This window comes from Cucumis sativus, chromosome 5, assembly GCF_000004075.3.
Source record: "Cucumis sativus cultivar 9930 chromosome 5, Cucumber_9930_V3, whole genome shotgun sequence".
Taxonomy (NCBI): domain Eukaryota; kingdom Viridiplantae; phylum Streptophyta; class Magnoliopsida; order Cucurbitales; family Cucurbitaceae; genus Cucumis; species Cucumis sativus.
The window spans coordinates 22,077,442-22,103,850 of NC_026659.2; the positions used below are offsets into that span (position 1 = coordinate 22,077,442).

Below are 26,409 nucleotides of genomic sequence, written 5' to 3' on the forward strand. Positions count from 1 at the left end.
TCAGTTGGCATGAACGTGTATAATTGTAATATTTATGGATATAATTTGAATGCTACAAAATTTCAACTAAAATTCAAACTCTTTGAAAAGGAGAGATGAGAGATGAGAGATGAGAGACGAGAGATGAGAGATGAGAGATGAGAGGAGAAGAAAACATAACGGTTCCTTGTAGAGGTTGTGGAGAAGTATAATTGGTTGCTAAAAACATCCCCTTAGGTGGGCGTCGATTAGATCAGCATCTGATTTTGAATCTAAGGGTATGGGAAGAGATGAAGAAATTGTGAGGAGAAAGAGAAGAGTGTGAGGACCGCCGCACACAATAAATTCCGTTTTGTTGAAAAGTTTTCTAAATTTTTGGGATTATTCAGTGAAGGAAAATTGAGGGGATAAAATTAAATAAAAATAAAAATAAATATATATTTTTGAGGTTTAGCACCATTTCTGTATCCTTCCTTTCAGTCATCTCTCTTTCTTTCTCCTCCCGAATTCTGTAATTCAGAGTTTGGTTTTCTTTAAACAGCGGCTACCCATAAAAAGAGTCCACAAACGGCTACAATTTGTCATATTTCCACAATCAAACTGAGCGTTTAAACTAAACCCATTTCCCATTTTTTGTGTTTGTGGGGATTTTTGATCTCCCTCTCTAGGATCTGATTTTTCGAGAGACTTTTCTGGAATTTTCCGGCGCATTTTCTGACATTTTCCCACTATTTTTTTTTCATCATGTCTGATGGGTATTACAGTTCTAAGAAGACAGATGATATCTGTGAAGATGTTTGTGGCCAGGTTAGTCTATTGTTTTCAATCTCTCTCTCTATTTTCTCTATTTTCTCTATTTCTTTGTTGTTTCTTTTTCCGTATCTGTTGTTTTCGACTTTTTTTGGATCAAACCCTTTTGATTGAAATACCCATTTATGACGAGGAAGGTACAGTTATTATCTGCAATGATGTAATGATGGTTATGCTTCGTTCTTGTTATGTTTATCAGCAGAATATTTTGATTCCAAGTGTGCATTGATTTGAGTTTCAATCGAATTTTGCTGTCCTTTTCAATTTATAGCTAAATTTCCTTTTCTGGGTTTCTAATTTCAGCTTAGTAAAAGAATCATTTCGGTTTTTTTTTTAATGTTTTTCCATCGTCCCCACTTATCATTTGCATCTGGAAATGAATTTGCTTGCTTTGAATTTGTTGGATCGTGGTGTTGTTTGATCGTTGATTATGTTCTTCAATGTTTTGTAGCAGGGGCCTCGTGGTGCTTTTAGCTTGTCTAGATTTCGATGTATTCTTCGAGGGTGGGATTTGAAGACATTAATTTCTCTCTTTGTAGCTGTTCCACTCTTGATTTTGTTCATATATCTTCATGGCCAGAAGATTTCTTATTTCCTTAGACCTATTTGGGAGTCTCCTCCAAAGCCATTTCATGAAATCCCTCATTACTATCATGAAAATATATCAATGGAGTCTCTCTGTAAGCTTCATGGTTGGACAATGCGCGAATCGCCGAGACGAGTCTTTGATGCTGTTCTGTTTAGTAATGAAGTTGACATCCTGACTGTCAGATGGAATGAACTTTATCCTTATGTGACTCAGTTTGTGCTTCTCGAATCAAACTCGACCTTCACTAGTTTGCCGAAGCCGTTGGTTTTTGCAAACAATCGGGAACAGTTTAGCTTTGTTGAGTCACGGTTGACTTATGGGATGATAGGGGGAAGATTTAAGAAAGGAGAGAATCCATTTGTTGAAGAGGCATATCAAAGATTGGCTCTAGATCAGCTTCTTAGGATTGCAGGGATACAGGATGATGACTTGTTGATCATGTCTGATGTCGACGAGATCCCGAGTGCTCATACTATAAACCTCTTGAGGTGGTGCAACGATGTTCCACCCATACTCCATCTTCGATTAAGGAACTACCTTTACTCCTTTGAGTTTTATGCAGATGACAACAGTTGGAGAGCTTCTGTCCATCAATACAAGCATGGTAAAACACGGTATGCTCATTATCGTCAATCTGATGTAATCTTATCGGATTCTGGGTGGCATTGTAGCTTTTGCTTCCGTCATATCAGCGAGTTCATATTCAAGATGAAAGCGTACAGCCATTATGACAGAGTCAGATTTTCTCATTACTTGAACCCTGACAGAATTCAGGATAAAATATGCAAAGGAGCAGACCTATTCGACATGCTTCCCGAAGAATACACGTTTCGGGAGATAATCGGGAAGATGGGACCAATCCCCCAGTCTTACTCAGCCGTTCATCTCCCGTCATTCCTGCTAAACAATGCTGAGAAGTATAAATACTTGTTACCAGGTAACTGCAGAAGAGAAAGTGGCTAAATTATGAAAAGAACAAGATAGAAATGAAATGGCTTTGTAAATGTTGAACATAAAGAGATCCCTAGTCAGGTTAAAGGTTTGTGTCCAATGAAGTTGAGGCTAAAATGATGGGAACTGAGGGCAGAGACAAAACTTCATATTTGTTGCAGCTGAGGAACCTGATTGTAATTGCTATTGGCTTTCTTCGAAGTTGAATCAAATTTCCCAATTTTCTCTTACAGGCATTGTTTAGGTAACACTGTAATTTCCACCATCTCTTTGTATTGATCTTAGAACATTTGTCACAGTACTCATTTATTCTTTTCTCCATAGTTTTTGTGTCAATGAAAAGAAAAGTCAATGTTCTTAGATATCAGTTTTCTTTTCTCCTCATTTCTTTGTTGTTTTATCTGGAATTTGGGGTCTGATATCTGAAACTCCATACTTTTCTTCTTTTCCTATTCCTCTTAGGGTGCAAGTAGAAACCTAAAACGGAAATTCATTCGATGGGTTGAACGATACAAAACTATCATTATCAGTCTACTTCAGTTCAATACAATTGGCTTTGCTCTATATTTACTAATACTTTAGTCCCAATTGCTATTTGCAACCATTCCTTTTGAAAACTTAATTAAGTAAATTTAATGATGATACTATTAGAACTGAACGGTCAATATTCTTTAGAATGATAATCCAACAAATATAGTAAATGAATTGAACTAATTGTTTATAGTGGAAATTGTGAGTTTTCTCTCTCTTGTGAAGTTGTGAATGAAACATGGAAAGTGGGAAGCATGTGGACATTTCTTCCTCTAAGCATTTAATCATGGTGCCCACCACACTTTCAACACCAAAGAATCTTCCATTTCACCCCAAAAAGAAAGAGAGAACAAAAATATCTTGAATTAGAGTTAATAATGGTAAAAAAAAAAAACAGTCAATCAACAACCAAGCTCAATTGAGAGATTGAGAGGGAGTCAATTTACCCTCAGCTATAAGTTTAAACTTATAAAGTATTCCATTCAAAACTATGAACTTGTGTTTGGTTTGGAACTTTTAAAAGCACATAGGTGCGAGAGACCATTTCTTTTGTGAATTATTATATCTAAAAATGACCATTTTGTAAAAGCCAGACAGGTCAGGCCATGATAACTAATGAATGGGACAAAGAGATTCTTTTTGAAAAAAAAAATGAAAGAAAAACAAAGATTTGTTTAAATTTTGGCCAGCCACTTTGTTTGTTTGTTTTTGTTTTTGGTTTTGGTTTATATATATATATAAAGAAACTGTGAGGTGTTTGTTTGGGAGTTTCTTTTACAAATTATTTCTAAGTTTTTTCTTTTAAATTTTTGGAAGTTATTATATAATGTTCATAAGTCTATGAGTGAGTTTACTTGTTTCTTGAGAAAAAAACAAACATAAACAAACCATTTCAAATATGAAGGAACACATTCTTGAAATAATGATTAGATTATAGAAGATGTTCTCTTTTATAATAAATCATTACTTTAACAACATTAGTTTAATTAGAATTATATTCTATGATTGAACATGATTATTCATTCATTTTGAGACACTATAGAATAAATGAAAGATCCTTTTTAACTTTAAGAATAATAAATAAAATTGAATTGAATTGAATTAAATTGTAAATTTGATCTAAATAATTTGGAGAAAGCTAAAACTTACTCTCTATATTGTATAATTGGAATTATTAAAATATAGTCAAACAAATTAAAATATTACAAATATAATAAAATATCAGTAGTAGAAGTTACTAGACACTAATAAAGATCACCTTTAAATGTAATTGTAAATATTTTAAACCGTTTTTCTATTTAAAATAATTCCTCTAATAGCAATAATAATTCCAATTATATCAAACTATATAAACTTTATGAGAATTGCACTGTTTACGAGGATTGCATGAACAATGTAACAAAATAATAATTAAATAAATTAATTTACTATTCAAATACAAGATTTTATAAACATATATATAACAAAATTTTGCATTAAAACTTGTTGTATTGTTAGATGTTTGTGATTTAAAGAATAATTCTCTTTCTTACAAAATTACAAAAGGAAAGAATTAAGAAATGAATTTGAATTAATATGAATGGAGAGTAAATGGATAATATAGATAATAGATAGATAGAAGAGAATTAATATCATGAAGATTCTAACATTTCCTTAAACAAAATAAATTCCCTTCAACAACTTATTATCAATATAATAATGATCATAAATGAATAAATGAATAAATTTCTTCAACAACTCTAAATACATAATAATTAATAGAAAGAAAGAAAAAGAAAAACAGATGGGAGTTGAGCAGAAACAAAGCAAGGTGTCATTGACTTTCAAACAATACCCCAATATACAATTATGCATTTATGAAACAAAATCATGCATTTTCAAAAACCTAATTAAATCAATAAATAAACTATATACTATATTTTTTGTCAAAAGTTTTCATCATCTATCTAACTAGCTTGCCTATATTAAATACAACAACATGCATCAAACTATACATAAAACATGATAAAGTCTTACTTTCTGTTATCTAATACATTTTGACTAAGGTATATGTAAGTGACATTCATATTTACAATAATTTTTCTATATACTTTTATAGAAAAATTATCAAAAAAAAGGTAAAACTGGACAAACTATTTATATTTTTATGAATCGATTAACATCAATTATTAACATAAAAATGACTGTGTGACATGGATAATTAGATTATCTCAAATCTAGCAAAAGAAATTAAATAAGTTTTATTGCCAGAATTTCGGTGACCATAGATTTAATGTACCAACTATGAGTATCGTAGTGTAAATTAATTGGTTTTGAGGCAAGCACAATCAAATTAGGTTTAGTAAAAAAAGTTGAATTTGATTGAGTCGAAAAAAAGGTCCAACTCAAGTCAAAGAAAACTAACCCAACCCAATATTTAATTACACGTAGTTTCAAGTTTTTCGAGTTATCGATTTTATCCTTACTTTTTCATTGGTTTGATTCTCAAACCTAAATTCAACTTCTAAAACTTCCTATCAAAATTGTTTGTCACTGTATTGATAATGAAAGGTGGGTTTTTATCAACTATATCTTTAACCTCTCCACTTTAAAAACTCAATTGATGACTTCCACTTCTCAATTCTCCATAATTATACTTTTATATGAAAACTTTTTAGTGGGTAACCCATTTTCTAAACATATCATGAACCATATGCTCTAAACATAGTGCCTAATATAGCTTCAAACCATGATTTTGACCATCATTCATCTATTTTTAATAAACTTTGGGTTTTCTCTGTATAAATTAATAGATATGCTTCAATAAACATTGCATGGAAAGTAAATTTTATTAATTAAATTCATTAACTTTCACAAAATAATCAATTTAGGCCTTCAGTTAAGATTCTACTTAAGATTAAAATAAAATTGTTTGTATTTTATTAATTTGACATTGGAAGGAATTTACACACGTGCAACAAATAAATGTATATTGTTTTTCAAATGTAATCTTAATAAATGACATAAATTTATTTACTTATCTTAATTTAAAAGTGTAATTGAAACAATTATAAGTTTTGCAGGCTATGTTTTGAATTAAAGATCATGTTTATTTCATAGAAAACGTCATCAACTCCATTTAATACATTTATTATTGTTGTTTATAATATGTGTTTCATGGTGGTAATGAAATGTGAGGCTCCCTGTCAAATTGCTAAGTTGAGTGATCAATCAGATTGTGTTTAAAAATAACGTTCTCCCACTTGTTACCGTTTGTAAGATAATTATGAATTTGTCATAGTTACTAATTGACCCTAAATGTTAATGTTAACATCAGTGGTAAGACGACAATGATACAAATAATGTAAAGTAAACAAGCTTGCAATCATGATCAAATTATACATTTACAAAATGGTTAGTAAACGTGATTAAAAGCAATCTAATTACGAATCTTTATGATTTATTAATGAATGACAGGAATCAGTATACTTTACAAAGTCCAAATGAGGGTACCAAATTGATATATTTGTAAAGTTATTTTGGATGAAGATGTTAGGATTTGTGTAGGAATAGAAGAGAAGATGTTGGGTGGTGATCATTGAGTTATTTTAATGGAGCCCATCAATACTTTTGGATATAAAACTTTGGTTTAAAGCACTTAAGTTGACCTGTTCCTTCAAAGGATTGAATAAGAAAGGAGAGTTAAATGAATAATTAACATAAATATTCTAATGATTATAAAAGGGTGAAGTGAAATTTACTAAAATTGAAAGAAAAGCTCTGATTAAAACTTTAAATGCAAGATGAGGGCAAAATGTAGCAAATCTTAGTTCTAATTCTTTTCATATTACTCTGTGTAGAAATATTATTATACCTAAGTTGACTCTACATCTCCTTAGGTAGCATTTTTAAAGATCTAAAACTTAAAAAGGCCACTAAACATATAAAAATACAAATGAATTTGGAACCAGTTTTTCTCATAGTTTAAAATTACTCCATTCAATTGTTTAAAATTAATTTTTAGTCTAAAAAATTGTATCCAAGGGCTGTATTCAAACATTGTAAGGGTGAAAACAACTTTGACAAAATCATATGTGAGCAAACCATTATGATATTTATTTTTTACATGATAAAAAATTTGAATTTCATGTTTACGTTTTTAAATTTATGCTAACCTAGTTATGCACATGTTGACCACGTTTTTAAATTTATGCTAACCTAGTTATGCACATGTTGACCACTTTTGTACTTTACGCATAGGAGTTATTTGATCTATTGAGTAAAGTTAACAAGTCAAAGTTGTTTGACTCACTCAGCGAGGTTAACAAGTTTAAAATTTATATGTTAAACTTAATAAATTTGTATTTGAAGTGTAGTGGTGTAAGATGAAAATTCTCGATAAATGTAAAAAATAAAAGAAAAAGATATTACTCAACAAATGTAACAGGTAGAAAAAGATAAGAAGATAAATTTACTCAAACGAAAAAGAAAAACATAAGATTGAGTTCTATAAATATAAAATAAAAAAGAAAACCGAAGTTATTTTTTTATTTTATACAACATTTATGAAAACGAAACATTAAACCTGACATTTTTGAATGAAAGATTATGTAAAGGTAACCTCATCTTACTATCTTATTTGGGGTAAAATGGAGTTTCAAAATAAATATGGAACAAGAGGGTTAATAACTGTAAAACATTTACGTCCATAAGCATAACTAAAAGGCTGGAAAGGAAAATATTAAAATTCACTGAGACTAAACAAAGACCACAAACATTCTGACCATAACTGGATTAAGAAACTTCACCCTTCAAGCACTCATTTTTCTCTTTTATTTTGGATCTTAACATTCTCCATTTCAGGTTAATTTATGAAATTAGATGGCCTCTCTGGTCCATTCTCAGCTCAATCCACGGCTATTTTTCACTTTCTCTTCTCTTGTAAAAGGTAGAATTTTACTAGCACTAGTACCTCGGCGCTAGGCTTTGGTCATTGAAGCGACATTTTCTCGAACAACTATTAGAATCTTCAGAAACAAAAATGTATAAACTGAGAAGTGATAAACAAATACAGTAAATAGAAATGAATTATATTTAAGGTACAGATGAATAGTTTGTCTTATAGGGTACCTTTGAGCAAACCTACCAAAAATTGCCTCTCCCCTCACACACAATAAGGTGATTGTTGTACCAAGTTTGTTTTTTCCCATAAATTTCATCCGTTTGATTGTTTATTTATCTTCTTTCAATGAGAACCATCTTCATCACTACCGCTCCAGTAATCATATCTTTGAGGTCTCAATGTCCCCTTTTCGTCTTCATCATCTGAATCCCACATTGCTTTTCCTGAATCAGTATCTTTTGAGACAGAGTTGTACCTACTTTTGGATTTGCTCATTCTATCCTGTTTTTGTTTAGTGTATGTATGTTTAAACTTATTGTAAGATTCATCAGGTTCATCGATGCTACTGTCATAGTCATTGTGCCTATTGTTTCGATCTTTCTTCATGTGATGCAAATGATCTTCATTGTCCTTGTAATCTTGATCCACGTTCTTTGAAATTTTCATGTCATCTTCTTCCTCCTCGTCTGATTGCCACATAGTATTTTCAAGATCACTGAGCATGTTTTCAGGCTCAGAAGCTTCTTTATCCATCCTTCTTGCAAAGGGATCAACATTTCTCTCGAAACTTCTAGTTTTGGCCAAATCATGCCTCCCTCCAGCTCGTCGAGTTGCCTTGACGATCTGATGAGCTCCATCAGAATCATCTGTATAGCTATTATTAGCATTTTGACCATCATCAGAATCCCATTCCTCCTCGTTTTCATGATCACCATCTTCCTCTTCACTATTGTATAATCTTTGCTTACTATCTCTCTGCCTCCAAACTCTTGGCTTATCCATCTCGTCGTCAGAATCGTTATTTGTACGCATATCGGATTTTCTGAATCTCCCACCATGTTCTTCTCTATTCCTATACCTAAGTTGGCTAAGTTCTTCCTTCTCTGCTGCTTCCTCCGCAACCCAATCTCGGTCTGCTGCATCCTCAATCTCAGCTATGAATCGGTCTAACTCTTCCTGGTCACTATCACTATCAGATTCTGCTTCTTCCATGTTAGTCTTGGTCTTAGTTTCTGCCACTGCCTGCTTATCACTATAGAAGACATATGGGGTACCTTCTTTTTTGTCAATGGCGTTAAAAAATGTTGAAGCTACTCTCTGTATGCTAGCCATAGCAACTGGATCCTCCGGGTTTATACCCTTACGCCTGAGCTCTTGTTCTATCTTCTTTATGTTAAGCTTCTGAGAGTCGAGAGCTTGTTCAAATCTGGCCTTGAATAATGCCTACATAGGACAACAAGCAACTGTCATTCTACTGTTTTCTTGCCCTTGCCTTTTCCTCCCATATTAATTTTGATCTTGAGTCACTCAATTTCAGATTAAGCTCAAATCTCCCTTGGTTTTGGTCCTCAGTGTTTTGTTATGTTTTCCTCATATGGAGAGAAAAGCTCATTTCTCAAAGATATTGGAAACATGAGTAAACAAGAAGTCTTTCCTTTAAAATCGTACATTACAAAAGACAACGAGAGAGAGTGAAATCATGGAGACAAATAAGCTCCCACAAAAATCAATGAAAGAGCATCCAACGAAATCCAAGTTATGTTTTCCAAAAAACCTAAGGAAATAGTAAGAAAAAGGAAACGGAGAGGGATGTCATGTCATAGTGATGGCATTTGGCCTATCAAATCATCTATTGTTTTCTTTGACAGGCTATCAATAAAAATGTGCTTATATGCATCATTTATTTGATCTACCTCTATATCATTCATTAATTAAATCCTGTCAGTCACTTTTAACTGTGGAACTGACATAGTTGGCTAGAAAAAAGTCAGCAACTAAAATCAAACTTCTAAAAAATTACAAAATGAAGATTACCAGAAAATTAATGTAGAAAGTTCATTTTCATACAGCAAAAGTTTATTTCTTTCCAGATTCCAAGTCCTATCATGAATAAAGCATCGTTCTCCAACATTCTATCAACTTAACACATTCTTTCATCTGATGCTTACTAGCTATCTAGTAGAATATATTCCATCCTATTTCAAATTTAGGCTAGGAAGGGAACACTATTCTACCAGAGGAATGCTTTTCCAGTAGTTGTATTTGATGTAAATCACTTGTAGTACTGTCTCAATAGAAGGGAGAGGGGGTTGTTTCTCCATTTATAACCCACAAGAATACAAAATCCAGAAAAATTACTAAGTTAAAACAAGACAAATAAAGTGAAAGAATAAGCAGTGTGATCAAGCATGTACCTTTCTCTTAGTAAGCGTGTTGATTGGTATCAAATTTTTAGGTTGACGATAGTTTCTTCCACGAAACATGATGATTGTTTTCACGTCATGTATATTCACTACAATTCCACCGCTAAGTCTTGCAAGCATGGTTGCCATTTCCTTGATTTTTTCTTTGGGAAAGTTATCACAACACACTTGTACCGTCTCATGAAACTTCCAGTGGAGATGCATATTCTGGACCACTCCTCCAAACACTCCACGAACTCCAACTGGGACATAATTTCTGTTTCTAAAGCCTATTTTCTTGTAAGCTTGAAGCTGTTCAGGGGTCAAGAGCTCAGGGTCATGACGAGGAGGTGGCAACTCTGGTAGCTCATACTTCTTGAGTTGTTGCAAAAGTAATGCTACTTTCTTCTTGGCCTGTGACAGATATGTGATAAATGGGATCGAATTAGTGAATCAAATTTAAATTTTGTGCATGCACATGTGTGGGTTGGGGGCTGAATATCATTACACTATAAAACTAATGAGTGTAGAATTATGCTATCTTTTAAAACTAGGCAAGCACTGTAATGCATTGAACTTAAATTGAACATGGGAAGTAAATTAACTTCAGATTTCCCAGAAAGAGGACTATAATTCATAAATAAATTTCTTCAATCACAAGTATGATTTATTGCCAATTGCCATTGAGAGAGCACAGCATCTGAATTAAAGTGGAGATATTGTTCCATAACAGGAATTGGACAGAACAATTCCTTTCTCTACTTCGTTCAATCTGTAAGTTCGATTATTTGTCAAGCAGATTGCAATTTTGACGAGGAAAGATTTTTTATATTCGTTTTGTTTGTTCCTTTCAAAATCAGCAACATGGACTATAACTACTAAATGACATACTCTTTTGAGGTTGTAAAGGAGACGTTCTTCCTCTGTCATCAACTTTTTCTTTATTTTCTTAGCTCTTCGAATCTCCCTTAGGGTTTTACCAGACTCCTTCCTCATTCTCCTCTCTACCTTACTTCGCATACTCCTTCCCTTCGATGTTGACATACAACGGACCAACCCGTTGAAAGGACCAACAACCTTAGATGTAGAAGGCAGTACATATTCACCATGAATACTTCTATGGCCCACATTGCATGAAACAGCCTCTGAATTACAATCTGTTGACAATATGACACTGCTGCACGTGTACGGAAAGAAAAAAACAACCAGTTAGACAATATAATGTTAAATTTATCATCACTCATCCGTTTAAACTTTTGGGTCCATCGGTGATCTAAAAATATTAAGCCATATCCGTTTAAACTTTTGGGTCTCCATCCGTGATCTAAAAATATTAAGCCATATCAGATTTGTGTTCAACATCTTCAATATTATTTACTTTCCAATTATTACCAATTTCTACTTATTGGCTATTATACCCATTTCAAGCCCAAACAAAGGGAAGTATTAGATGATATAATATTAAAATTTGTCTCCACCAATCAGCTTAAGTTTTTGGGTCAACAGTTGATTCAAGACAATCATATCACAATCTTTGTTACTAGTCACCCAATTGGCTGCTTAGTACATGAGAAGAACAGTGCAAACGAAGTAAAAAGAACTGTATACATTTTCTTAACAGTTTAAAAAGAGACGCTGGAATACTTCAAAAAAGAAAAATTCATCTGGATTCTAAAGAAAAATGAAAAAAAAATGGAATTGATAATTGAATGATTGGCATAGAAACAAAATGCAAAAGTGGCTACCCTGAAACTAAAACAAAAGATTGAGAACTGTATCAGAGAAAACAGAAAATGGGAAAAAATAACCAAATTCAATCTACACAGAAACAAAATGCAATCGAGAGAGAGAGAGATAGAGAAGATACTTGTAACGATTGGATAGGAGGAGATTGGAAACCCTACTGAAAGAACAGAATCTTCGAGTAGCAGCTAACATTGATGAATGAGTGAAGGAAAGAGATGAAGATGGATCAAACAATCAATTAGTCATCTCCATTCCCAAGGTACCACCGCCGACCGGTGAGGGTTTTGCGAGTGAAGGCTGCAGGGTTTAGCGTTCGTTTAGATTATGACCATTTTTCTCCCTTCGCCCCTTGCCCGCGAAAAATAAACATTCGTATAAATCTCTCATTCTCATTTGCACCCAAAAAAAAAAAAAAAACAAGAAATTAATGCTAAATCAAATTAGTTGAAAAATAAATTAAAATATACCTACAACTTTAGGATCTTTTATTTAAATTTATTTTTCAAGTAACTCAACTTAATTTAGAGATCATTAAATATAACTAATGTCCATGTTATGTTAGCACTGAACGATCTAAGAAGCATTCTGGTAAGTTAAAGTTAAAGTTAAAGTTAACTCATGAATCATTTAAAAGTATTTAGCAAATGTGAGGACTATAGTGAACTAAAATTAACTCATGAATCGTTAGAAATATTTAGTAAACTTGAGAACCAAAGTGTCTAAATAAACTCCATGAACCAAAAGTGTATTTTATCCTAAATTAATTATTTGACGTACATTATATGTCACCAAAGATTTTTAAAAAAAAAGCAACACAATAATATTGTAATATTAATATAATATAAATAACATAAATGTTAACTCGTTAATTTGTTTAAACAAAGGATATGCTAATTGGTTTTAAAATTATAGAATATTTACTATTTTTTTTCATTTTTCATTTTTTGTTTTTATAGTTTTTGAGAAGTATGTACTAACATATTAATATTTTTATCGTAAAATCAAGACTTTGTAATTTTTTTTTATTGATATCATATTTTAAATCTGGGTTATGTTGTGACTAATTATTCACTTCAAATTTTGTAGCAATCAAAATTTGAAAATAGAACAGAACTAGTATAACTCAATTAATATAAATCTCTAAATAAAGTTAAAACTTAATGAATTAGATTTCTAATTTTTTTTAAGTTTAATATTAAATTTATGAATTTACAAATTTCCTTTTACTTTAAAAATGTCTAATAAGAAATAAGCATTACTCACTTTTCATATTTAAAATTTTTAAAATTAATGATTTAGTTAGATAAAAATTTCAAATTTCATTATGATAAAATATTAAACTTTCAATGTGCATAGAATTTAGAAAACATTAAAAAAAATCCATTCTATTTACCATTTTTTTTCCCATTGTGATTTGAAGGACAACAAACACCCTTTCATAACAGAAAAGCTAAGTCATGAAAACATACATGCCAACCATTAAACATAGTATGAGATTAGAAAAATAGAGAAGGGAAATAAATATAGATCATATATCATACATTTACTTACCATATCTTACAAAAAAAAAGTGTGATTAAAGTTAGCCAGAAGATGAATGTCAACCCATCCATCATCTCAAAATGCATCACCATCACTACACATTCATGAATCAATTACCACATAGAATGTTCATTTACATTCCTTTCCACACCAAAATAGTTGATCAGTTTCCACATTTTCCCCTCAGCAACCCATCTCACAAATCATCAATGGCACTCAGAATATTAAGTAGCAACTTCAAGCACCTTCACGGTGCCTTCAACACAAAATTCGAGCAAGAACATGCTTGATCCTGGGATCGGTTGCGGTTGTTCTTGATTCAATGACTTTGACTGTGAGAAACAATAACTGATAGGTATGGTTGTAAGTTGTAACGTGCCATTTGAATACCGACTTGCAATGGGTGAAATGCATGACATTCCCCACGAAAATAACGAAAACCAGATGACTGGAAAAAATTTACGATGAAATATGGTGAATTCAAGGAAGATTCGGAGCAGAAAAGTCAGATTGTAATATGTCAATCTCATGAGATTTTACGTCAATATTCACTTCATATCCTGTCGATCCAGTCGAAAATGCTCTCTTGAGAACCAAACTGCAGGTCCTGCAAGCAATAACAAATCTGAGTAATAGACCAAAGGAAAGCATTTGAAATTTGGAAAGTGGGAGGTGAACTTACTGCAAGATGAAAATCAGGTGGAGTATCTAAGTCAAGGTTCTCAAGGTCTGCAATTCCACAAGGAACGTTATCGTTTGCAATCTCGTGGTAAGCGTTGCTACCGGAGAGAGGGAAAGGTATTTGATTTACTTGGTTGTTACTTATCAAAGCACTAGAATCTAGGACTTCATTGCATAATAAGTTGTCTTCCAAGTAATGTAATTCACCATCAGCTATATCCTGAGATTCTCCAGCCAACCATCCATGGCATCCCCCATCATTCTCTGATGAAATATTCGCATAAGAAACACGAGATGCCTCCGGAGTCAACTCTTCTTCCTAATCAACATATCATGAATTTGATAGATGAACACTTTTTAGAATCTAGGGAAAGAATGCAATGACATAATTCCTTCTCCATGGAGAAGCAAATGGCAACTTGTTACTGAAACCCCACTTCTTTGTAAAGCATAAAATAAACAATGAAACTAACTTAAAAGAGAAGCTACCTTTGCCAATGACTGAGGCAGACTATTGTCAGCAACAAGATTGGAGACGAGTGATTTTCCCGATCGAGGTGGAACCGGAGGATTCGACTTGGGAGTTCTAGGGCTTGTTTGATGGAGCATAGCATCTAAATACTCAATGAGCATATTATCATTGTTCTTAATACTTTGTTTTGGTTGCTGATAACAAATTTTCGACAAAACGTATTCACCTTCCTTTTCATCTTCTTCAGTTCCCAAATGATATTGATGAATCACCCAATTAGATTTTTCAGGCTTCGAGCCTCCCTTCGAACTTCTATACAGAGAGAAGATCTTCTTCCATCCCTTATGAACACCATTTGATATCATAGCTTTGGTCTTGCCAGTTTTGTGCCAGCGAAAATGTTGGAGGCTTGAATTTTGTTCACTTTCTATCTTGCGGCGCTTCCTTTGACCTGTGGCATATGCATTGTTTGTTTTGTGAAAGAAATGGACATCATTTCCATCTTTACTGACACCTGAACAATTGGAAATGTTATTATTCTGAACAAGTGAGCAAGGTTTCATAACTCAATTTGCTTAATTCGTACTACACTTTGCTTTATATAAACAGAGATATAATCAACTTTTAAATCGAGAGATTATTCTTACCAATCAAAATGTGGAAACTTGTAAAGCTAAGCAATTAATTCTCTTAAATTTAAAACCCCCGGAAAAGAATAGTACTGCTATTTCTCTTGACCATAATTACAAGAGGCCTTTTTCACACTAACTCTGAGTCTTCAATTAGTGGGGATGTTTAGGTCATCAACTTAAAGCGAGTAGAGTGGGAAATTACAGCCCACTCCGTGTTTGAGACTCCAATTACAGTAGTGGGTGTTTCTAACTGCGACAATATTTATATTTCAAATCCTTATGTGCTCTAGCGTTTACTATTTGTGATAGTGTTTACTGTTTTTGACTCATCCTCTCTTTTTCTCTGTGTAACAGTGTTTAATGTCCTAACTAAATTAAAATACTCTACACCCCAAACACAAACTATCATAACCAAACTAAAATAGTTTGCACCCAAAGCAGACTATTATAATCCTCAAATTACAATAATCAACTAAGCTTCTCAAAAACACCCTAAATGTTATAACTGAACAGAAGATATCGATGGTAGCATAGAAAATGAAAAAACCAACACAGATGAGTTCCTAACCAGGGAGATTTTCTGGATGAGTGTAACAGATTCCTTGGTCAGTTTCAAGTGTGGGGATGAATTCATCAATTAATACATGTGGCTTTAAGTTTCCAACAGCGCACTTAGCCGCTAAGTGATCCATTATTTCATCATCAGTTGGATCAAATTTAACACCAGCAGGCAATCCTGGCCATTCAGACAAAACCTGCAAAGAAAATGCTTTAAAAGACATTCGTGCACAACACAAGTTGAAAGGTATGATGCAAAATTACACTCTAAAAATTCACTGAACGAGTCAATAACTAAAGTGCCTAGCAAAAGGTTCAAGTTTCCTATAAGATATGAACTAGCCATTCACTGTATAAATAAGATTCAACATTTTGTTCTTATAGTGTTGAATCCTTTCCATAAATCAGTTATGGCAATACAGGGGGGAGGCCAAACTTACATCGGTATTATCAATCATAAAGTTACAGTTTGGACATTCTCGTTTCGCATCACAATCTTTAATTACTTGTGAAGGAGGTTGATTGATGTGCCTGACTTTTCTTGCAATTGTTCGGCCATCAGTTATCCAAGACCTGTGAGAATGAGATAATGAAAGGTAAAATGAAGTCATTAGATAATAAAAAGGACATAAAAATATTAGATTGTAAAAGCAACAATGAAGAGAGCTACAAGCATTCACCAGGTTTCGAGTGTAGGAGTGGGCCACTAAAAATGAGTATAACTACAGAAATAAATTCTTCCCAAAGTTTTCACTGTTGATACCGTCAATATCAAGGATTCAAGACCCAGGTGCACATAAATAATTTCATGAGACAAATGGCTAAATACAGCAATGTATAGTTATCGAGAAATGGTCGAGTCGGGAATGTAACTAAAGTTACACATTGACTATAAAAGAAGAAAGATCGTGAGTAGATAAGTTAGGAACGTCATCTCTATTAATATGAGACCTTTTGGATGATTCTAAAATATAGAAAATGCAATTGAAGACCCTCATTGGCTAGATAAAGAAATGATCATGGGTATGTAAGGGAGAATAACTATCTCTAATGGTATGAGGCCTTTTAGGTGATATCAAAAGAAAAATCATGAGGTCCTATGTCCAAAGTAACCAATATCATATTAAGGTGGAGATATCTAAAGGTTCATTGTCCCTAGCACTAAAACAAAACTATGAAGACTTTTGTCCAAAAACGTGACCAATATCATAACATTGTAGATATTTTCTTGGGTTTCAACTAAGCAAAATGTTACCAATGGAATAGTTACAAAAAAGTCTTTGAAATCAAAGCCCAAAGGGACACATGAAACCTAACCAAAGGTCAAACCTCACTTTGATCCCTTTCCATACCACAAAACACCCAATCGAACCTCTCCCCGCAAACATCCCAAATAACAGTCACGAAAAACACTCTTTCTCTTTGAAGGGCATATGGAGGAGGAACTCATTGAATGTCCTTTGGACAGCATAACTAATACCAAACTTCTGCAGAAAAAAGCACCACGCAGCCCACACATACTGAAAACCCCAAAAGAGTTTATCAAGGTCTTCCTCGCCTTCCGACAAAGCAAACAACAAAAAGGCCTTACTAGGGACTATATCCATCTCCTCATCGTCCCTAATAATTAGAACCATTAGAACATTAAGATTTAAAGCCCCCAAGCTCAATTACTACTAGGACAATTTGTGGCGGGTTGTACATTTCTTATCAGATTGGTCGAGTGATTAAAATGATCCAAAAGAGTTGTTTTTAGCGCAATAACAGGAAACGAAAGCAACCAAACTTCAGTAGGTTGTCTACTTTGGGCCTGGTAGCTCGAACTGTGGCAAAAAGAAATTGACTCTAAGACTTTACATGATAAACACCATTTAAAGTAAAACATTGGATGGATTTACAGTTACAGTTCCAAACGTTTTTGCTGGAAATAAATAGGCACGGTCCACACAACAAAGTAAACTCCACACATTCTCAATCTCGTCATTCTAACCATGAAAAGAACAGCTGAATCTTCATTAACAAACAAACCCGGAACAACTTCTGTGAAACTTTTAACCAGAGGTTTGAAAACAGGAGAAACCCCCCTATTTCTTACTCTCAAAGGATCTCGTTGAGCTTTAGAGATGTCAAAATGGAGCATGTTCAACTCCGCCATTAACGTAAGTGATAAAGCTCGCAAACACCACCACCAAGCTCTCAAGCAAGAAACACAACAAATATAGCTTAAACAAAAGAAGTTTTGTGTTTCCCTTTCAAACTTCAAAACTGATAGCCACCTCAAACCCACACCTTCCCCTGTATCAGCGTTTTCCCCCTAATTAGAGTCCAATAGTAAAACCTGTACTTCCCGATTAACTAACACCAACTTTACATATAAGAAAAAATGAAACGAAACCCATCATTTTCGCACAAAAGTTAAATCGACCCAGAAATAAAAACTACAAGAAGAACCAAAAGAGAACGAAAAAACCACATTTTGCTATCTGGGGTCGTAAGAACTCATCAAATACTCAACAGAAAACCAGGAAGTTACAAGAAAAGAAGAAGACTCACCTTGCCATATTCTTCAAGAGCTAAGAAGAAGAAGAACATTTCAGAGAGCAAATGAAATATATAATAAAAGCTTCAGCGCGTTTGAGCTTCGGATATTGGTCCACTAAGCTAAGTTTTAGTGAAGAGTGTAAGGGAAAGGAAAGAGTGGAAACCCAAATCCCAACTGTGCTCAGTGTGAGCGGGAAAACTAAGCCTTGGTTCGGTGGAGGCTCGTATTCCAGAGCATAGGCTGGGAAAAGAGGTCAGGGGAAACATGAAAGGGTATTGTTAATGGATATGGGACCCGACGTTGACGGAAGCTAGGACGGAGGCTGAGGCTGAGGTAATGGAAGCCGAAGCTGATGAGGTGTGTAGGTTCGAAAAACGAGTCAATGTAATGTGTAGTGAAATTTCAGGTGGGGACATGGATACTTGGAGCCCAAGCTGAAAGTCACTTCGTCTTTGGATACTTTTTCATGTTTGTTTTATGGGCTATTGCCTTGCATTTGTGTGTGTCTATGTTTTTCATATTCTTTTTAAAATCTTTTGCAATATAACCAAAGAAAGTAGTGCTTCAAATTAGGTTTATGTTAGGGTAAATTACAACATAAAAAAATAATAATAATAATTACCATTATTCTCTTACACTTTAAAACTAAAAATTAAAAATTCAAACTTCCATACCTATATAAATCTTATTTATTTATTATATAAATTTGAGGGTTCAATGTTTATCATTCATAGGTTTAGTTTTTACAATTATTCTAAATTTGAAAGTCAATTTTAACACTTTTATAAGTTCGTGAGTCTAATACTTATAATTGAAAGTTTGAAAATGTTACTATGACTTTTTCAATTAAAAAGAAAATGCATATAAAAGTCATTGATTTTATTTGAAACTTTCAAGTTTTGTATTACATCTTTTTAAGTTTTAGTTTTGTGTATGGTTGGTGATGAATCTGTTTGATTTTTTTAAAGAAAAAAGAAAAACTCATGTGTTTGATGGAACGTTTTATGTTCAATTTGTATCGTCAGAACTCATGTTGTTCTCACAATTCTCAACTCACCATCTTTTTCATCATTAGCACACTTCATGCTCTCATTTTCTTTCTTTTCCTGATGATCCACACATTCTAACATCAGTCGTATTTCCAATAATTTTGATTACGCTTCACCTCCTCAAAAAAACCTCTAAATATTTATATTTTGATCCTAGTAATTTCATTTTCATTTTCTTCAAATTATGACTGTTTGTTTCTATTTGAAAAAACATTTGAATTTTTAACCAAATTATAAAAACGAATGCGAGTTTTTGAAACTAGAACACCATTTTGATAATCATTTTGTTCTTATGTTTTAATTTTGGAAACTTTTGTTTGTTTTCTTACTGCTCACACGTTACGTTTTCATAGACATTTTGGTATGATCAAGTTTTGGACCGATAGAGTGGTAATTCAATGGAAAATGTAATTAGGTTAAATTGAAGGCAAGGCGGAAAAGTCCATCCCTTAAGAAGATAAAAACTCCCCAATAACAAAAATTTCAATGTAAAATAGCACAATCAGTTGATTGAATCTAATTTTTATACTCATTAACAATGAAACAAATATGAAACTTGAATGTACTATTTATTCTATAACTTTCCTCCAAAATACAACTGGACTTAAGAAAAGAAACTTGTCACGAATTCGAAGTGATTAGAGGAAGTTTCCTTCACTTAACTCTTTGAGTGTTGGTGGACTCCAACTTAAAAACCTCGACCCAAATCTTTAAATTAACATCACACTTCATACAAATCCCTTAAAATAGGATTTTGTTTCAAGTTTTGGTTTTAAAGTGATAAATTTGTATTTTAGGAAGAAGATCACTTTCAATTAGACACTCCACTTGATTTTCATTTAATGCTTAAGAAAACATAAAAATGAATAACCTAAAGTCTTGAAAGCATACAAATGAAAAAGTGGATAGCAAAATACAATAAAATAAAATAGTTATCCTTATGTAAAATTTAACAACCTATACATCAGGCATGAAATTTAAAGTTTAAAGATATATTTGATATCTTTTCAAAGTCTATAGCCCTACTCGATACCCATTGAAAATTTTAAAATGAACTTTTAATTTTTTAAAAGAACTATATTTAATTTTTCCATTTATAATATATGGACTGATGGAATCAAATTTTTTATTTTGAAATTATACTATTAGTTGAGCTAGATTTTAGGCCAATACTTAATATTATGTCATGCCAAATAATTTACCATCAAATAATTTTTAACATTTACCAACATATACAATTTTTTTTTGTTATTTAAAGTTAATATAAGTGATTAAGTTGTGACCATAAAAATATCACATTTACCTTGGTTTTAATATTAATTAGACGTCATTTGTCAACAAGTCGTTGTAGTATAGTGGTAAGTATTCCCGCCTGTCACGCGGGTGACCCGGGTTCGATCCCCGGCAACGGCGATATATTTTTATCCTTCCTTAATATCGCTATATCAACTCAAATATCGAAAAATGAGAAGTACATCTGCTGCATTACTTGAGTTGCTGTAGTATAATGGTTAGTATTCCTGTTTGTCACGGGGATGACTTAGGTTTGATCCCAAGCGACGGTGTTAAATTTTTGTTACATGAGAAAATTGCAACTGAACCCAGATCAAATAGCTTCATCATAATATGTGTGTTTCAGTCTGGAAAACTCAATAGAGAAGAACAAACAGGAGAAGAAGGCATTTGGATGAATCTTTGTTCTTACAGTTGACATCACAGCAACCCCAACTCCACACTGTCTCTAAGTCCCCTTTTACGAATCTCCATGTCTCTATTATCAGCTCAAACAGATATTACTAATGAAATCTGAATCACTATTTTTCTTTGATTAACTACAGATGATTTTTCTTTTTTTTTCTTTTCTTTTTTTCCATCTTCATTTGTGGTTAGGTTTGTAAGGATCTCCAGCTCCAATACTGTGCTTTCTGGATGAATCAGTAACAGTTACCAGCGAAACACGAGAATAAACCGGTCGGTTTCTCTCCTATTTCACTGTTCATGACTTCCCCGGTGCCATGTCTCGTGGTTGCCATCAAAGAACTTGTTCCAGGAGACTCTGGTGGCAGCACTGCATTATCAGGTGGGTGCATAGTTGGTGGTGGAACATATTCTGGTTGTGGAATGGTGGATAGACATTTAAAGAGCATCTGTATGATTTGGTTGAAGTTAGGCCGATCATTCGGATCCTCTTTCCAACAGGAAGTCACAATTGGTGCCAAATCCGCTGGGAGGTTCTCGGCACTCGGTCGTAAATTCTGCATCAACAATGTCAAGAGGAAAAAAACAAGATGGAGATATTACAAGTATTAGTCATGGTTTTACAGTTACGGTGCATGAATTTATTCAATCAAAAAGAGGCCAAACAACAATAAGAACAAGTAACGTGACACAGAAATCTGCAGCCATAAGTTTATTTTGGAAGTTCTACAACTTCCATAACAGGGAGATTCCTCCAAGACTCCAATATTGTTATAAGAAAGAAAAGAAAAAACCCCACTAAAATAAGAGGAAAAGAATCAAATCTGCTCCTATTGCTGTAAGGATATGGTCGCATATTTTGTGGCTACATAGCTTTACCAGGAAGAGATAATTATATTCATATGGACATAGTTCTTCAATTTTCTTCCTCTGAACTCCAAAGGGAGAGATCTAACCAAGCTACTCTTATTTACCAGCTTAGACCGTCGCTCCAACTACCAACTGGACGAACAGATACAAACTCAGAGAAACCACTCAACAGTTAATTGTTTTATTCAATGTATTTTGATTATAGTCGTCACCTTAAAAGCAGCCGCATATGCGGCTTGTAGATTTGACATGCCTTCAAAAGGCAACTTGTTTTGGATAATCTCCCAGAATACAATTCCAAAGCTATAAACATCCACCTTGTGATTGTAATGCTTCTTCTCTCCATTTCGTAGAGTGACTGTACTGTATAGCTGCCACCAAGTATACAAAGTGATGCAGAGAACTATCGAAAAGCAGTTGCATTGACACACCAAAATAACGAGATTTTACCTCTGGAGCCATCCATCTGTAAGTCCCAGTTTCAGCTGTCATCATCTCTGTTACTGACTCTTCTCTAGCAAGGCCAAAATCAGCAAGTTTAACAGTTTTGTGATCTGCAGTCAAGATCAAATTCTCTGGGAACGGAAAGCACTGTTGTTAGAATTATAATACTTATAATGACTGATCTTCCTTAAAAGGTCTAAGATCAAGTTAATACCAGTGTACAGTACTACTAAAATGAAAATAAAAACATAACTATAGATGAGATGCAGTGAGCCTTCAAATATTATGCTCATCACATAAAAAGGACGTGTTGATAGTAAAACTCTGAACAATCATCTTGACATAATTCCAGCCAACTTATATTCTCTCATCGAACTTCAAAAGTAAATTATATTCTATCAAACTGAGGAATTATGGTTCATAGAACTTATAAGTACTGTCAGGTAGAAGCATACCAGGTTTGAGGTCACGGTGAATGATCCCATGGGAATGTAAGCAGTCCATTGCACGGGCAATATCAAGTGCAAAGCCAACTGCCTCACTGAAGTCCAAGCACCTTGGCCTTATACTCAACAGGTACTTCCGTAAAGTTCCGCCTGAAAGAAGCTCAGTTACTATCACCATAATAGGCTCCTTGCAAGCACCTATAAACTGGGACAAATCAACCCCACAATCCCACAAGTTAGTATGCAACTCTATTTATTATCAAAAAAGAGAGAAAAAATGAAGACCCAAGAAGGCTACACAAAGGCGTATGCCAAGGGGACAATCAAATTACTTCAGAGTTATATGTTATCAACTAAGAACTGCAATTACAACCTTTGCAAGATTCTTGTGTTGAACTTTGGATAACATAGCGACCTCCCGAGCAAAGCGTGCCTCCGTTTTCGCAATTTCTTCTGGGGCTTCACCTTTTCGAATTATTTTAATTGCAACATTTTGGTCTTTATATCTGGATGGTGAAAAAGAATTATCATTCCACTGAAACACGATCCATTAAATAGCATAAGCCACTAAAAATGTGCATTACCTATCTCAAAGAGGGGCACCATAAATGTTCATATAAAATGCACACTTAAAGCTCAAAAGATTCAACCACCTACCCCATCCAGAAGAATAAAATTTCCATCCTTGCTCCCTGGTCGTCCTTTCTGATGTGGTTTCCTTTTATTTCTATTAAATAGGTGGAATCCACCAATGCTTATTTCAAGTTAAGACAGACCCCATCAGAAAGTAACGACTCCTTACTTGTGAGGGTCCATGTTTTTTTTGTACTTTCTCCCCAATTGATAGTCTGTTTCTGTTTGTTATCACCTCTAACAGAACCCTTTTTAATCTTCAATACCTCACTCTATGCCAAGTATGAATAAAGTAATTGGAAAATCAATGTATCTATACCCCAATCGGTATTCAAAATCAGAGAAATGAAGAATATTCTTCAATTCCCACCCACAACCCCAAGAATGATAAGGAACAAAAAGAAAAGAAAGAAAGAAAGAATACAACAATTGCAAAGCAAGAATTCAGAAATCAGCCAACAAGAGCTTAGATCAACTGACACCCGGTATATACTAAAAACCAAGAGGATCTAGTTCAAACCCCCACCCCCAACTTGTATTAAAAAAATTCGAAAATCAGGACTCACAATATGACAAACTTCAAACCCAAGGATTCGAATCTGAGAGAAAGATATCAAGGTTAGAATAACTTACTTTCCCTTGTGCACTTTGCCATGCGCGCCCTCCCCAATCCTTGGCCCAACAAAGATTTGCTTCGGATCGACCAGCCACTTAGCATCCAAATCAAACTCTTGTGAACATAACTCATTACCGGACCCCATTTCTTATACTAAAGAAGACTCTCTTTAAGACATAATAATAAGAAAAAAAGAAAAAGTTTTTGAAGCAAAGTTAGATTAGAACTTCAGAGAGAAAATTAGTTGAATTAAACAGCAAGCTAATGAAGTTAAAGAACTATGAAAATATATGCATGATTCCATCCCTGTAATTTTTAGCGGACCAGAATCCAAAACTCATTTCAGTTCAATAGATACTGTAAAAGAAAATCAAGGACTCGGAATTCTAGAAGTTACGCCATTGGCAGGGATAATAAATGAAGGGAAAAAGGAAGAAGAAGGGAAAGGAAAAAGCTAACGAAAACACAAACGAACGACTTTTAAAGGATAGTTAGCAAAATAACAAAGTTCAGTTGGAAGAAAGCTGAAAGATCCAATTCAGCCTGGAAGTTAACCCCCAAATAATTGTTCATTCAAGTATGAAACATGTAAAACTTGGTATCAGAAAAGGAAAAGCAGCGGAAGGAACTGGGTCTGCCTCATAAAACAGTAAGAAACAACTAAAAATGTTGAAAGGAAAGGGAGAAAGACAGAGAGGGAAACAGAGCAACGGATACGTGGGGAAGAAAATCTGACGGTCTGAAAAGAAATGAAACCATACTCGACGATAATTCTAATCAATCCGATCGAATTCTTAAAGAATTACAAAGTGGGACCATAAAGAATCATCTTCAAAACGCACCCAAAAGAAAGAAAATGCTTTGGGTAGCTTTCACTACACGGATTTATTACCTCAGAACTCAGAAGCACCTCCGCCTGCAGGGGAGTTAGTTCAAACATTTTCACAAACAGTTGGAGTGCGTCAAAAGAAAGTAAAAGGGTTTGGCCACCAGGTGTTTGACTTTTCAATCAAAATAAAACCATTTAGAAAAACACCCAATTGAGAACCCATTTCAACCATTGGTAGGTTCAGATTCAACTTCCCAGACAAGTACAAATGAGAAGAAGAAGAATGAAGAGCAAGGAAATAAAGAGGGATTAAACGTAAGGTCATTGGGTGAAAGAGAAAGTTGGGCATGCTTGACAAATGGGCAAGAGAGATCATTCATGAAATCCAATTGAATGAAGTGAGAAATGGAACTCTATTGTCAAAGACTCAAAACGAGAATTCCTCAAACAAAATTTGGTCAAATTTGTAGGTTCTTCTTTGAAAATGTATGAGTGGAAAACGGTCAAAATCCAAATTGTGGTAGGTAAATATTGTTTTTTCTTTTGGAACAATTGGAACTCAAAATTTCAAACCACCGACCTGTAAGTTATAAGTATAACAAAAATATGTCGGTCTACATAGTTTAACATAGTTTTCAACAATTTTGCTATATTTAAAACGATCTTAAAAATATTGATAAAACTTCATGAAGAAATTACTTTAGAAAAGTTTGCCATTGTAATGACGCTTTTAATGGTAAAAACTAGATTCTCAAACTTTTACAAAAGTTAAGATTGAACCCTTAAATCTACGATAGTGATAGAGAATACACTCAAATCATAAAATTTTGAAGCCTCAAATTTATACATTTGTTTCAATTTTTATAATTATGTAGGTTCGAGAATCCAATTTCAACACTTTATAAGTTCAAAATGCTGAAAAGTGAACGTTAAAAGAGCATAATTGCAACTAACATCATATTTTAGAGTCAAAATTTAACTGTGAAAATCATAAAATTCAAGAAATATTTAAATCGATAAATTAAATTAATATGTTACGTTTATAAAATCAACAAATTTATTTTGTTTATTCTATTATATTATATTGACATTAACAACCATTCTTAGGATGATATCAAATTCACAGTTCAGGTCGATATCAAATATAGAAAAAATGTGTAAATATAGATGAAAAATTAATAAGGTGATTAAGACAATGGCGTTTGGTTTGGTTTTGTTTAAAGGGAATTGAAAAGAGATGATATAAAAGGGTGGAAAAAGGTGGCAGAAGATGAGAGAAAATGAGGGGATGCATTCTACATTGATTTTGGATTAGACAAGGGACATGGTGTGTTTATAAAATCTTAATTATAAATGTCTCATTCATTATTCATTTGGATGGGCGAGGAATAGTTGTAGGACGACGACAAATTTGTTGACTTGACTACGAAGAGAGAAGAATGAGACTTAGATTTACTATTCAATTTTAACTAAAAGTGAAGATTCGAATCTTTGACCTTTCGAATCA

The 26,409-nt window shown here is 33.5% G+C and overlaps 4 protein-coding genes and 1 non-coding gene across 11 annotated transcripts; 2 read left to right on the forward strand and 3 right to left on the reverse strand.

Moving 5' to 3' along the window:
* The first annotated feature begins 222 nt into the window (after positions 1–222).
* LOC101220682 lies at positions 223–2,774 on the forward strand. Of its 2 annotated transcripts, none has more exons than XM_011657089.2 (2): positions 223–786; positions 1,241–2,774. In XM_011657089.2, exons 1-2 carry the CDS (start codon positions 724–726, stop codon positions 2,339–2,341), a joined length of 1,164 nt encoding a protein of 387 aa, XP_011655391.1. In that variant the 5' UTR covers positions 223–723; the 3' UTR covers positions 2,342–2,774. The 2 variants fall into 2 exon arrangements, with proteins under 2 accessions (XP_011655391.1, XP_004142784.1); XM_004142736.3 differs by having other exon boundaries at positions 226–786; positions 1,244–2,774.
* A 5,069-nt stretch (positions 2,775–7,843) lies between these two features.
* On the reverse strand, positions 7,844–12,262 carry LOC101215761 (CRM-domain containing factor CFM9, mitochondrial). Of its 2 annotated transcripts, none has more exons than XM_004142797.3 (4): positions 12,012–12,262; positions 11,036–11,321; positions 10,157–10,558; positions 7,844–9,185 (listed from the first exon to the last, which is right to left on the reverse strand). In XM_004142797.3, the coding sequence occupies exons 1-4, from the start codon at positions 12,080–12,082 to the stop codon at positions 8,085–8,087; spliced, it is 1,860 nt and encodes a 619-aa protein (XP_004142845.1). In that variant the 5' UTR covers positions 12,083–12,262; the 3' UTR covers positions 7,844–8,084. The 2 variants fall into 2 exon arrangements, with proteins under 2 accessions (XP_004142845.1, XP_011655392.1); XM_011657090.2 differs by having other exon boundaries at positions 11,036–11,318; positions 12,012–12,254.
* A 1,133-nt stretch (positions 12,263–13,395) lies between these two features.
* LOC101216003 (SUPPRESSOR OF GAMMA RESPONSE 1) lies at positions 13,396–18,664 on the reverse strand. Its single transcript, XM_011657091.2, has 6 exons — positions 18,329–18,664; positions 16,216–16,348; positions 15,786–15,972; positions 14,603–15,099; positions 14,115–14,432; positions 13,396–14,039 (listed from the first exon to the last, which is right to left on the reverse strand). Exons 1-6 carry the CDS (start codon positions 18,334–18,336, stop codon positions 13,986–13,988), a joined length of 1,197 nt encoding a protein of 398 aa, XP_011655393.1. The 5' UTR covers positions 18,337–18,664; the 3' UTR covers positions 13,396–13,985.
* A 2,043-nt stretch (positions 18,665–20,707) lies between these two features.
* Positions 20,708–20,779, forward strand: TRNAD-GUC. The gene has a single exon. It is a non-coding gene; the product is annotated as a tRNA-Asp (tRNA).
* Positions 20,780–20,955: 176 nt separating this feature from the next.
* On the reverse strand, positions 20,956–25,440 carry LOC101220915 (serine/threonine-protein kinase STY13). Of its 5 annotated transcripts, XM_031886344.1 has the most exons (7): positions 24,966–25,440; positions 24,091–24,240; positions 23,198–23,330; positions 22,834–23,029; positions 22,385–22,509; positions 22,147–22,305; positions 20,956–21,621 (listed from the first exon to the last, which is right to left on the reverse strand). In XM_031886344.1, exons 2-7 carry the CDS (start codon positions 24,216–24,218, stop codon positions 21,301–21,303), a joined length of 1,062 nt encoding a protein of 353 aa, XP_031742204.1. In that variant the 5' UTR covers positions 24,219–24,240; positions 24,966–25,440; the 3' UTR covers positions 20,956–21,300. The 5 variants fall into 5 exon arrangements, with proteins under 5 accessions (XP_031742204.1, XP_004142785.1, XP_011655394.1 ...); XM_004142737.3 differs by lacking the exon at positions 24,966–25,440 and having other exon boundaries at positions 24,091–24,959; XM_011657092.2 differs by lacking the exons at positions 24,091–24,240; positions 24,966–25,440 and adding an exon at positions 23,482–24,066.
* Positions 25,441–26,409: the final 969 nt, after the last annotated feature.